Consider the following 12140-nt stretch of genomic DNA (forward strand, 5'->3'; position numbering starts at 1 on the left):
TTCCCCGCTGACTCATACAGTACTCACGGTGAGCATGACTTTCGTGCCCTGTCACAGCTAACGTGACTCTTCATTTACATTATGTGGCAACATGCTGGCAGCTTGCAGTGGCCTTTAACCTCATGCAGAGCGAGCTGTGCGTCATGTCGCAGTGTGTTGACATGGGCTGAGGCCCAGAGGGCTGGCAAACCTGCTGTGACACCGCCAAAGGTCAGATCTGATTTCTGAGCTGTAGGGAGGGACGGGCTGCATGCAGACAGAGTTAAACCGATATGCGGCACAGATGTTGGACTGCCATCCCTCATCTGATGTATGATATAATGGAGGTTTCAGATGGTTCAAAAGCCGTAATGTCTCCCAGAGTGTCACTTGTTTATAGCTGTTGTGTTGTGGAAAGTTCTTCTGTTTTAATGAGGTGCACACAAAGAAAGAGCAGTTTAAGAGCTAGGCTAACTGGCTGCAGTTGTTAGTAACATTTATTTCAACACTACCATGTTTGCATCACAGTAAAAGCCTTTCGGTGAAGAAATATTCATTGGCTTTTATTATGAAGCAGCCGCTGAAAATAAACAGATTGCACTTGGACGCAGTTTACATTACAAGCTACATTCACCCATTCACACACACACATTCATACAGCGCTTTTTCTACCACCGTACGCAGCGATGATACATCCAGGGCAATATCGGGTTTAGTATCTTGCCCAAGGAGAGTTACACACGCGCACTGGTGGACGACCTGCTCTACCACCCGACCACAGCCGACCCAAATAGCTCTGCTTAGGTTAGTTAAGTTTTGACTTGGTATGAAAGTTGGCCCAGTTGGAGAATTTTGCTGCAGATATGCAAGTGGATCAGTTTTACACACCTTGGGCTCAGTTTGCAAAGCTGCTCTCAAGCCTTTTCTTCCCCTGTACAGTAGATGTAGCTTCAAGTTAAGCCAGAGAAGAACTGTGCTTCAAATTCTGCTTCAGATACTTTTCCATTTTTCCTCGAAACACAATAAACCTCTAGGCGAAACACGGAATTACTGAAATCCTCGTTGATACACCAACAGTAAAAGTGGGACAAGATTGAGAGAGAAGATACATCCGAGGCACTGAATACAAAAATGTCAAATGTGAATATATTATATCATCAACAGCTTCAATAAAAAGAAATCAGAAAACCAACCCATCAACCTTAAAAATACAAATTGGCTTACTTCCTCAAACTACATGACTAACTACCCTTTGCCAAAACACAGTGGGAAACGGCAATTTAAAATTCAAACTGTGGTTTGCATGGCAGGAAAAAAGGGCAACGATTCAAACAATCGGAAGATTTTTACTAAAACACAAACAGTGAAGTGTGTGTGTGTGTGTGTGTGTGTGTGTGTGTGTGTGTGTGTGTGTGTGTGTGTGTTTTTTTTTTTTTTTTTTGTGGAAATACAATGAACTGCGACATGTGAAGTGCAGCGAAGAGCAAAAGGCTGCACATACACGAGACATTTCACCACAACTGCCACCGACACGCTAGGAGCAAAACGCCTCTGACCTCAGCAACTAAATCCTGTCTGCCATCAGAAATATCACATCGCACCTCTAATTTATTGGATTATATTCATCTACACGACACTTCAAACACACTGAAAGGTCATTTTCAGTCATTTTCTGATGGAGCTGTTGTGTTGCTCTGATGTTTCAGCGCAGGGTAATGTTAGTCACTGCTCGATGAATATAAGCAGAAACATTGTCATTGTTATTATTATTGCAAGACTGATGAGCTGTGACCTGCCGTTCTCACAGTGTGAGCCAGTGTCTAGTTGACATCAGTGATGTCTGCTGGGAGGTGAAACATGATGAGTAAGTCAGAGTCTGACATCAGGCCTCATCATCACCACTGAGGAAGCAGATCTGCTCATGACAAGAGCTGGACAGGCCAAGTATGTCAGGAGGCAGGAGAGACATGGATGAAATCCTCTTTCACTGCACACATCATTTTAAATGAAATGAAAGTGACGACCAAAGAGGAAGTGTGGTTTTGCTGAAACCGGTAAAATAAAGAGGCAACCTGAGAAATCAGGATCTTTTGTGACAGTGACGGGAAAAAACTAAAAAAAGAAAAAACCCATAAAAATCTAAAATTGTCACAAAACAGCTCATCTCCTCAGTACCTCCCAGTTAGAGTTGAAACAATTAGGCTGTTAACTGATTAGTTAACAGCCAGTGAATTAATTCTGGTTCCATCTGGAGGCTGAAGCTAACGATTATTTTTAATATAGTTTCATTTGTTGATTATATTTTCAATCTATTGATTAATCAGTTGATTTTTCTTTTAAATCAAAAATTAATTAAGAAAAAGTCTTGAAATATCTTGTTTTGTCCGAACCTAAACCCAAAGATATTCGGTTTACAATTATATAAAACAGAGTAAATCAGTGATCAGTGATTCCTCACATTATAAAAGATGAAATGAGATGAAATATTAATATTTGCTTGACAAATTAGGATTAATTGATTATCAAAATAGCTGTCAATTCTTTTTTTGTCGAATGACTAATGATTAATCAACTGATTGTTGCAGCTCCAGCTCCATCTCGTCAATGATGAGGACTTGCTCCTTTTCTAAGTTTTATATCATCAAAAACTAAATACTGGGACAAAACAAGACGTGAAGACAAGACGTCACCCTGGGCTCAGGAAAACTGTGATGTCACTAATGTGACAGTCTCTAACCTGAATATTGTCCTCAATGATCTAATACACTCATAGATATCAAAGTGAGAGCTTCCACAGTATAAACAGTATTGCAACTAACCTAATAGGTGAGAAATGTATATTGTCTCATTATCTTTTTATTACCCAACCTTAATGACAGGACATAATACGAGGAGACACTTGCAGGGTATGGCCACCCCTGCCTCATCACGAACCTGAACGCAGAAGTTAAATATCTACACAGATGCACACGGATGCTTCTTTGCCAAAACTAACTGTAAAACCTCCAACCTCATGAGGTAAATCAATGACGATGGGAGCGGTATGTTTCCATCTAGGAATTAATGGAAACTACACAGGGTGCAGGGTTACAGGGATCTGGACGATTATAGTGTGCTCTCTACTTTTCTCCGCTGCTTTCTGGCTGTGTTATTCCACACATGTGGTTGATCCATCAGCCCTATAAATACGTCTGGACTCGGCGTTCATTAGCAATCTCCCTTTGAAGGCTTTTTATTGGTGGGTTGACATTATAAAGACACTTTGATCCCCCTCCCCACCCAACAAAGCAAATGTCGTCATGACTTTCTGAAACGCCGCCTGCAAAATTAGTCACTCAGCCCTCTGTGACTCTTAAGGCAGCAGCCACTCTCAGGTATACTCATCTGCTGATGCGTGTGTGTGCGAGTTGTGTGTGGTTATACGTGAACTATATTAGTTCCAGTACATCATCATATGCTTTGAAAATGGAAATAAAATATATATGCAGGCTACCAATTTTTTGGGAATATTTTGAATTGAATGTTTTTAAAGATAAAACAGGAATAAAATCACAATTATTACCCTTGTTCATTATTCATTTAGTTTGTTTTCAGCATCTCAACTTCAATTTCACTCAACAACTTATCCCTCCCTCCCTGGCACTCACTTGGCACTGAGGGGTCATCCATAACACAAATCTGACAAACCACAAGAAGATACAAATGTGAATTGAATTTGCATTGTTTATACCATCAGATAAGAAACAAGTGAAACAAATTGTTTTGTATGTGCATTCTCGGTAGTAGTACTGATACTGATACTGATTCAGATCTTCCTCTAAAACCACACCAGTTTGTCTGACTCACCATTAAACTTATAAAACAGCACTTAAAAACCCAAACTGAGTCATTAATTCAGTCTGAACTCAGCTCCACTGTCTGACGGCATCATTTCTTCTGAAGGAACTTGGCAGATAGACGACGCTGACTGCGGACATTATGTTGACATCCTGGATTAAACTGATTTAGTTCTGAGAAGTAAAGAGCAGAGGTTTTGTTCAATCTGTTCCTTGAGAGATGCAGACTCTGACTCTTGACCTTCTAACACCTGGTTGTGTGTCTCATTTTGCCAAGAAAAGGAAAACTGACCTCACTACTGTAAATCGCTCTGGATGAAATCACTCAGATTTAGTGGTGTAAATTATATCTGCCCGCTCATAACATTATGTGATGAAATATTACAACCATATGGTACAAATACCAAACAAGCCCCAGTAAACCCACTACTGAGTAGCACAGGCAAATGGTGACCGCACAGATACTGTGAGATTAAATGAAAATATCATTAGATACCATTATGTACTGTACTGTGAGTTCAGTGTGAGGAGATAGATACAAGGCCACGATAAATGTTACACACCAAGCAACACTGAAGCTCTTTGAATCTCATCAGGAATATTACAGAAATATTTAAGGGGTAAAAAAAAAAATTTACACTTTTTCCTCCAAATGCACCTGGAAGGAGGATCGCTACAAGAAAGCTACAGTGCTGTACTTTTCTTTTGAATACTAATGATTCAATGGTTGATTTAGCACAGATTCAGTGCAAGCATGGAGCAGCCCTGACACAATACGAACCCCTGCAGTAACAAAGTAAAAAATACTGTAATCACAAACATGACATATAATGATCAGAAGATAATAAAGGCAGTCCTGAGTGCTACAGACATTGTAGAGGAGGTAGAAACAATACACATAATAAGAACTAAGTGAGTGCAATAATGTATGTAAAATCCAATTGATAATGTAATGATGTCTAACGTCTGAATAAGAAGTTAATGCTGATGTGCCCCCTGTTCTAAATCTTTATATATACATATGTATGTTTAATATTATTATAAATTTCACATTGGCACTGTTTGTTTCTGAGGTATTGGATTGCATTAATGTTGCTGTGACTATGCTTCTTATAGAAATATTACCACAGGAGGTAAAGGATGATTATAAATACACTAAAATTCACCACTGAATGCCACACGCTTTAAGTAGCTTTAAGTAAAGCTGTGTTGATTTTAAGTTGTTTCTACATTTCTATTCATTTCTACTCATTATATATCATGAGTGTTTGTCAGAGGAAGAAATGTGAAACTTTTGTTTTAAACAAAAAGAACAGACAGCGGTGTGTTTAGAGTTGTGCAACAACAACATCTGGACTGAAACCACATCTGGCCTACCGCCTGCGTTTCTGCACGATGTCGATGGGCCGGTTCACGGCGCACGGGGACCCGCAGATATTCCCGTTCCGCGCTTTGAAGTAGCGATCCTGGACCGACGGGGCCGGATACACACAGTTAGTCGGTAAACTCATTGTTTGTGGCTGGTTTTCTCTCCCTTCGGCTTTGTTCATCACTAATCTTCCTCTTCCTCCTCCTCCGGGCGCCCCTCTGCTCCTCGGCTCTCGTGCGCTCTCTCCTCTCGCTTCACGCCGCACCAGACTTCCATTGACGCGCGGACAGACGGAGGAGAGCCCTCCTCGGTGTGTTGCAGCGGCATGCCTCTAGTCCGAGACGAGGGGAGACTGAAGAAGCAAAGGGGAGGAGGTCACAGCACTGTGGGTTTCAGAGTCATTTCCTCAGCGACGCGCTGCTGTTTCATGCGGTTTGGAGACCTGGATGTGAACAGAGCGCGAAGCGGTTCTTTTCAAATCCACATTGAGGAGTTCAGGACTGAACTCTCCCCTTCTCCGGAGACACACTCCTCCCTCCCTCCCTCCGTCTCTCTATGGCTCTCTCTGTCTGTCTCCTCCTTCCAGCACATGGACTCCCGAGGCTTTAAAAAAGACATGAACTACATCCGTGTGTGTGTGTGTGTGTGTGTGTGAGTGAGTGAGTGAGTGAGTGAGTGAGGGGGGGGTCTGTGGTTATAGTAGATGCATGTGGTGTGCGTGCGACTTTGTGTCATGTGTATGTGTGACTGTAGGTGTGTGTGGTCATGTGCAGAATGGTATGTGCAGTGTGTAAGAGAGACTCCTGTTTAACTACATGCTCAGTAAACATAAACACACACACACACACACACACACACACAACACACACACACACACACACACACACACACACACACACACACACACACAAATACATGTCTTGCCAAAATAAAAAAAAACGTACAATGTTTTTTTTTTTTCAAAATTCAAACCATCACAATCAAATCCTTGTCTACAGTTTTTCTTACTATAAAAAAGTTTCCCTCAATTTTCTTTTCATTTTTATCTGACTTCACAGATGTTAAATCTGATATTATAAATATAACTAGGCTATATTATATTTATATTATAACTATACTTTCTATTATTTTCATTTAGAACTGTCGAATGTAAAGAACTTTTTTCACCAGTAACATCAGGTGTATTTTTTATAATTCCCAGTAACTGCAGCGTTGGAGCACCAGTTTCAACACCAGCACCAGTCTCAACATGGACCCGATGAGCTCACCAACTGACCGGCTCACTGCTGTCGACATCACAGACAAATATTTGTCTTCTGAGACACAGGACAGACGGCCGAGTTGGACGTGTTGGCAGGCACGTGGAGGTGGAGGTGGAGGTGCGGGGGGCTTCACAACGTCAGACGTTTTAAAAACTGAGTTGGCAGAAGTGGAGGCGTGGTGAGAACGTGAAGGCAGAGTCAGATGTTTCAGCCTGATCTTCAGCTTCGAGAGTTGACCAGGTTCATTTGAAAGCTGCTGCCTGAAATGTCTCCACTCAAGCTCCAGCTCTGTCCTGATATACCTTAATAAGAGAGGTGTGTTGTTATTATAATTTTGTTTTCATTTCATTCCAACACAAGGTTTTGGTTAAATATCAACTAATTTTGACCTTTAACATATAGACTTGCCTCAGTTTGACTTAAAGTGTATACTGAACCTGTAATCTACTATTGGCTGATTTTTATACCAGCTGGAAGACATCAGTTAGTACCAGCTGTGGGCTCTTATTATTTCATTTCCACGCTGAATGAGGATGAGTGCCCTGACGTGGCACTACATTATGGCTCAGTTGTTCTAAAATATGAAAAAAAATTCAAGGCCATCGGGAAAAGATTCCTCCGCATTTGTGGAGACGAAAGTAGCTCACTTACCAACTTAAATCAAATCAGGCTTCTGTTACATCCCACAGTCTATTGAGCGATTATCCTGAACTACTCTGTATTCTGTGTGACTGTATTCATTCACATTGACAGCCGTGCAGTATAATGCTCACATCACTGACACATAAACAAGACCCTGACACACATGAACATCTTCACGTGGGTGAAGCGACTTGTTACAGACACAAAGGCGTCAGTCCACACTGTTCTGGCCTCATACTTGGAGCAATCCTGGGTTCAAGCAAGTGGACGCTCGCCACACACCGAGATTTTGTTGATTAAAGTCATAAACAGAAAAACTTACAAAGAACAGCTCTGGTGTATTCCAACACCCACAGAGAATGCACTTCACTTTTTTTTTCCCTCCCGCAGAAGGTCAGGTTCAGTTAGTCAGAGCCGTCCAGTTTCCAGCAGCTCAGCATAAGGGTTTCCCGAGAAGCGGAGCAGCATGAGGCCGCTGCTTTCACCTGCTGCCACCTGTCTGGCAATGCACTGAACACTTCCACCTGTCCCGTTAATTAATAGGCGCCCATCCATTGTGTCCTTCTGGCCGTGTTTCCCTGTTCTCTATTAAGTGACCCTTCCCCAGTGATTCACAAAGGTTCGTGACTCGGTTCCTGTGTGGGATGACTTTGCCTCTGGAGACCTTTCACTATGATAAGTGTTTATTTTCCTAGGTCCAATTTATATACAAATGATACTTGATTAAAGTTTAAAATCATGGTAATAATTACTAAAATTGTACTTAAACCCCTGAATACCATTACTCACTCAACCTTCCTACTCCCACCTTTTCCACCAATCTTTCTTTGTGACCATTTTCTAATACCGAGACATAAATGTTTGGTTTATCACCCTGTGATTGCTGGTATCATATTTAGATATTTTAAGTTTTGTCCTTGTGGTTAAACTATGGTAAACCCCCGACCCTTCGCACCAATGCTCTCCTCCCTCCTTGTGCAACATGCTTGTGAAACATGTTGGACCTCGAAACAGACGGCGGGATGGAGGTTTGCTGAGAATGAGGTGTTTGTGAGGCCGCTGTGTAACCAGATCCACCAGCAGAATGACTTCTACGGCCCAGCTGGCTGCCGGCTCCTATGACAACATTACCTCTGCTAATGAGAATAAGCTGCCGGGGAGGAGTGTCATGTAAGTGTTTGTGTGTGTCTGTACCAAGTTTATTCTGACATAAAATATCAGATATCGGTCAGAAAAAGGTACATTCACTACTTTTCTACTATTTTTCAGTCTCGTCTTGTTTTCTCTTCGCTTTAGAGAAACTTCCAAGACACTTTCAGCTTCTCACTGAGTATAAACAGTCCAATGAGGCCACAGGGCTTCAGGCTCTGGGCTTCAAAAAGCAAAACAAAAATCTTCTTGAAAACAGGAAGCTCATAGTGTAGTCAGACAAGGTTATGTGTTCTTAAAGAAGCTTTCTGTCATGCTTCACTTACTTTATTTCTCCTGGCTAAACCAAACTGACCTGCAAAATAACATCAGTAAAACTTGACACAAAGTCCTTTTCAGCATCAAAAATACATGTTTAACCTCACTGGAAGTTTCCTGGTATTTTTTATCCTGTTTTTATGTACAAATGCTTTTTGTCTGTGAAATTGTGCCACATAAATCAAATCATAAAGTGAGAGGAAACAACATTTCAGTACAGTCTAAAAGAGTAATCCTGTAGTAAGTCATTCTTCATTTAAAAACACTAACATATCCCAGGGTTTCCCTACCACTGAACACACATGGTAGTTGTGACTGCTTAAACAGTTATATATATATATATTATATATATATATATACAGTATATCTCTGTGTTGTTCTCACTGCACTGGATTTGCAACAACAGAACAGGTGGTCTTGCCCCACCTTGTGGAGAAACTTGTGAGGTGACACACTGAGCTGAGAGCACAGAGCAGTGACTTCCAGCCACGCAGCGTTTTTGTTTCAGTTGGCTGTTACAGGGTTACACGTCTTTAACCAGACACGAGAGGCTTGGTGTGGGAGAGAAACAGTCGCACTGATTCTGACTTTTATGTTTCTGATTTGGACTTCCACAGGCAGTGCTCACGCTGACATGCATCTTAAGGCTCAGTGTTTATGCGTCTTTAAGGTTCCTTCTGTGCCAGCATGTGGCGGCTGTAAGAGGATCCTGGTGTCAGTCAGCCGTGGTTCATATACACACATTTATTTCCTTCTGCGGGACTGAAGTCACGCTGCTTCTCTTGTGCCTCCCACAAAACACACAACCTGGAGTCACAGTTAACCAGTGTGTGTTATTTCAGAGGGCATTTTCTGTTAGTTTTTCTCCTGTTTTGAGCCATTATTTGTTGACCAAACGTACTTCAGCATATCCAACACCCAGATTCACTTCCACTTTAATGTGAGGAATGTGTGCTGGAGGTGAGTGACCGCCCAGCAGAGGTCGCTCTACGCCTCGACACTATCTTTAGGAGAGACACAAAGTACAAACTCGAGGCAAGGCGACAGGGCAGAAACTGTAAGAATAATAAGAGTCAGTATCATGAAAACTACTATTTTTATGTGTATTTTCAACACTGAAACGATGGTGAAGGAGAGATCTGAAGTTTCAGTTGTTATAAATGAAACCTCTGGCCAGCGAACTTCTTTTCCAGCATAAATATCTCCTACATCACATCTCAACTAGAAGGACAAAAATCGACTCAAGCCTGAACTTCTCTCAACTGTTTTTCCAACACAACGTCTAGTTTGGCAACACGACCTCAAAGTACCTACAGCAGTTCTCTGGTGGAACAATCAATATGTATTTTGGGACGGGTGGCTGTTACAGGGTGCACTTGAATGTGTGTGCGTGTGTGTGTGTGTGTGTGTGTGTGTGTGTGTGTGTGTGTGTGTGTGTGTGCGTGCGTGTGTGTGTGTGTACATGAGAAACAAGAAACACATGTCACATTCACGTGTTACGTGTGTTATATGTGTTATGTGCAGCCAGGCTGGCGAAGCTGGGGAACTATTCCAGGCTCGGGGGTTTTATTTTGAGGGTCTGTTGTGTTATTGTTGCCCCCCCACACACACACACACACACACACACACAGACACACACCCCCCATTCCTTATCTCTCTCACTGTGCTTGGACTCAGCTGTGGCTGCACTGGGTCATAAACATGTCTCTTACTGGGAGTGCACTGGATGATAAGCTGGGAGCGGTGCTGTACTGACAGGCTGCTTCAGTTAGGATGACCTGACCGCCGTCACCTTTAATGTGTAAATGATCAGGCTGTTGTACATGTTGACTCATTTTTTCTTGGGAAGTCACTCTGACAATCTGCCAAATCATAACAGTAGCATTTACAAATTTCCCATATATCTCTCACCCTTGACTAAATCAAAAAAAATAAAAAAATCCAACATCAGCAGATCAACATTTCAAGATAAGATTGTTAACATTTCACACACAACAACATCCTTTCAGTGCAACGTTGCAATCCAAAGCTGCTTCCTTCCAAACAAACATGACGGTTTGTACAGTGGTCAGGTGTCTGCTGCTGCTCGTCACGTAGAGGCCGCTCAGACAAGATTTCAGGAGACAGTGTCTGCTCGCACTGTGAGCAAACTCTTCCATCAAGAACAATGACAGTTCTTTATCATCCGTGGTAACCGTTACATGCTAATTCAGAAGGCTACATCGTTAAGAAACGTTCTGACATTACAACAGCATCATTTCATCATCCTCTCTTCTTAACTAAAACCTCGAACTACTCCCAGACACAGCACAGTCAAACGTATGATAGTGTTTGACATAAAAATAAAAAGTCTCCTCTTCATCCTGGAGGGATTAAAAGCAAATCAAATACAGGAAGTGGGATTTAAGATATATTTTTTTCTGAACATAGTGAAGGTAGTGGCTGCTAACATGAAAATTTACAGATACTTTTGAACTACTGTACTCGGCTCACACGTGTATTAAAATATAGAAATAAGTGAAGGATGAACATAATCACAGTGTAGAGCCTGATAAAAAATAATGAAAATGCTTCACGATAAATCCACTATCTCTCCAAAATGATTATTGGTTTAGAGATACACTTCTCATCAGAAACGCTCCATGTTAAATTATTTTTGGGTTTTTCAAAAGGTCAAACATCATGTTTCTACAATGTATGTGTGCACTTTACAGTAAAGTCCACCTCTGTACTCACAACGGTTTTATAAGGGAATAATTGGATCAACAATTGTTTAACTGTTCTTTGTGGTCGTCAAGGTGGCGCATGTGTTTGCGGTAGCACTGGGATGTGGTATACGAGGCTGAGTCACAACCACTGACCCAGCAGCAGAATAAAGAGCTGGGTGGCGCCCACTGATCCCAGCCCAGTTTAATGCTCATCGGTACGGGGACAGGAACAGGCATGAACACACAGACTGGAGCACACGCAAAACACAACACACCGAAATGTATAAAATCATGGACACAATGGGAACATGTACTGAAAACATGCACACGTATGTGCTCATGACTCAGTACACATGCACGGAGTGTTATTGTTATCAATCCATCCCTCATTATGACATCAGTAACAACAAGTGGGCCTCACACACACACAAACTGAGGCCTATATGCATGTATATAAATGTAAACTGTAGACATGTCCAGATGGTCTAACGCTCAGAGTTTCAGAGCTCTGTGTTCAGTCAGCAACATTTGTCTCAGGGTCATCGTGCTGAGAAATGTCTCCGGGAGACTTTCAGTAAAAACAGGAAGTCCGTTGAATACTTGTCACAAACAAAACTTGCTTCCTCTCAGAGGTTGTTGGGTAAAATGCCAGCAAAGAGTTCAGCTCAAGCAATGCCTAATAACACAGTGGCCAACACACACCTCAACACATGAAGCCTCTCTGCAGTTTGAACTTTCTGAGGAACACACTCCTGTTCATTCACACACTGATAAACCCAGGTTATCTCAGCATGCACTCTCTCCTTCTGCAAGAATGAATATATGCTATTGCTACATATCAAAACAAAATGACAGTGCTTATCAGTTTCCGACTTGT

General features: G+C 41.8%; 1 protein-coding gene across 6 annotated transcripts in view; it reads right to left on the reverse strand.

Annotated features, from left to right (window-relative positions):
• Positions 1–12140, reverse strand: part of LOC130170627 (cAMP-specific 3',5'-cyclic phosphodiesterase 4D-like) — a 97841-nt gene that overhangs the window by 32956 nt on the left and 52745 nt on the right. For 2 of the 6 annotated variants that reach the window (XM_056378120.1, XM_056378118.1), the window contains exon 1: positions 5193–5727. The exons of the other annotated variants lie outside the window; for them this stretch is intronic. In XM_056378120.1, the coding sequence (XP_056234095.1) occupies positions 5193–5365 (173 nt within the window). In that variant the 5' untranslated portion in view covers positions 5366–5727. Of the gene's footprint in view, positions 1–5192; positions 5728–12140 lie in introns of those variants that run through there. 6 annotated transcript variants of the gene reach the window in all.

Source organism: Seriola aureovittata, chromosome 6 (assembly GCF_021018895.1).
Source record: "Seriola aureovittata isolate HTS-2021-v1 ecotype China chromosome 6, ASM2101889v1, whole genome shotgun sequence".
Classification (NCBI taxonomy): domain Eukaryota; kingdom Metazoa; phylum Chordata; class Actinopteri; order Carangiformes; family Carangidae; genus Seriola; species Seriola aureovittata.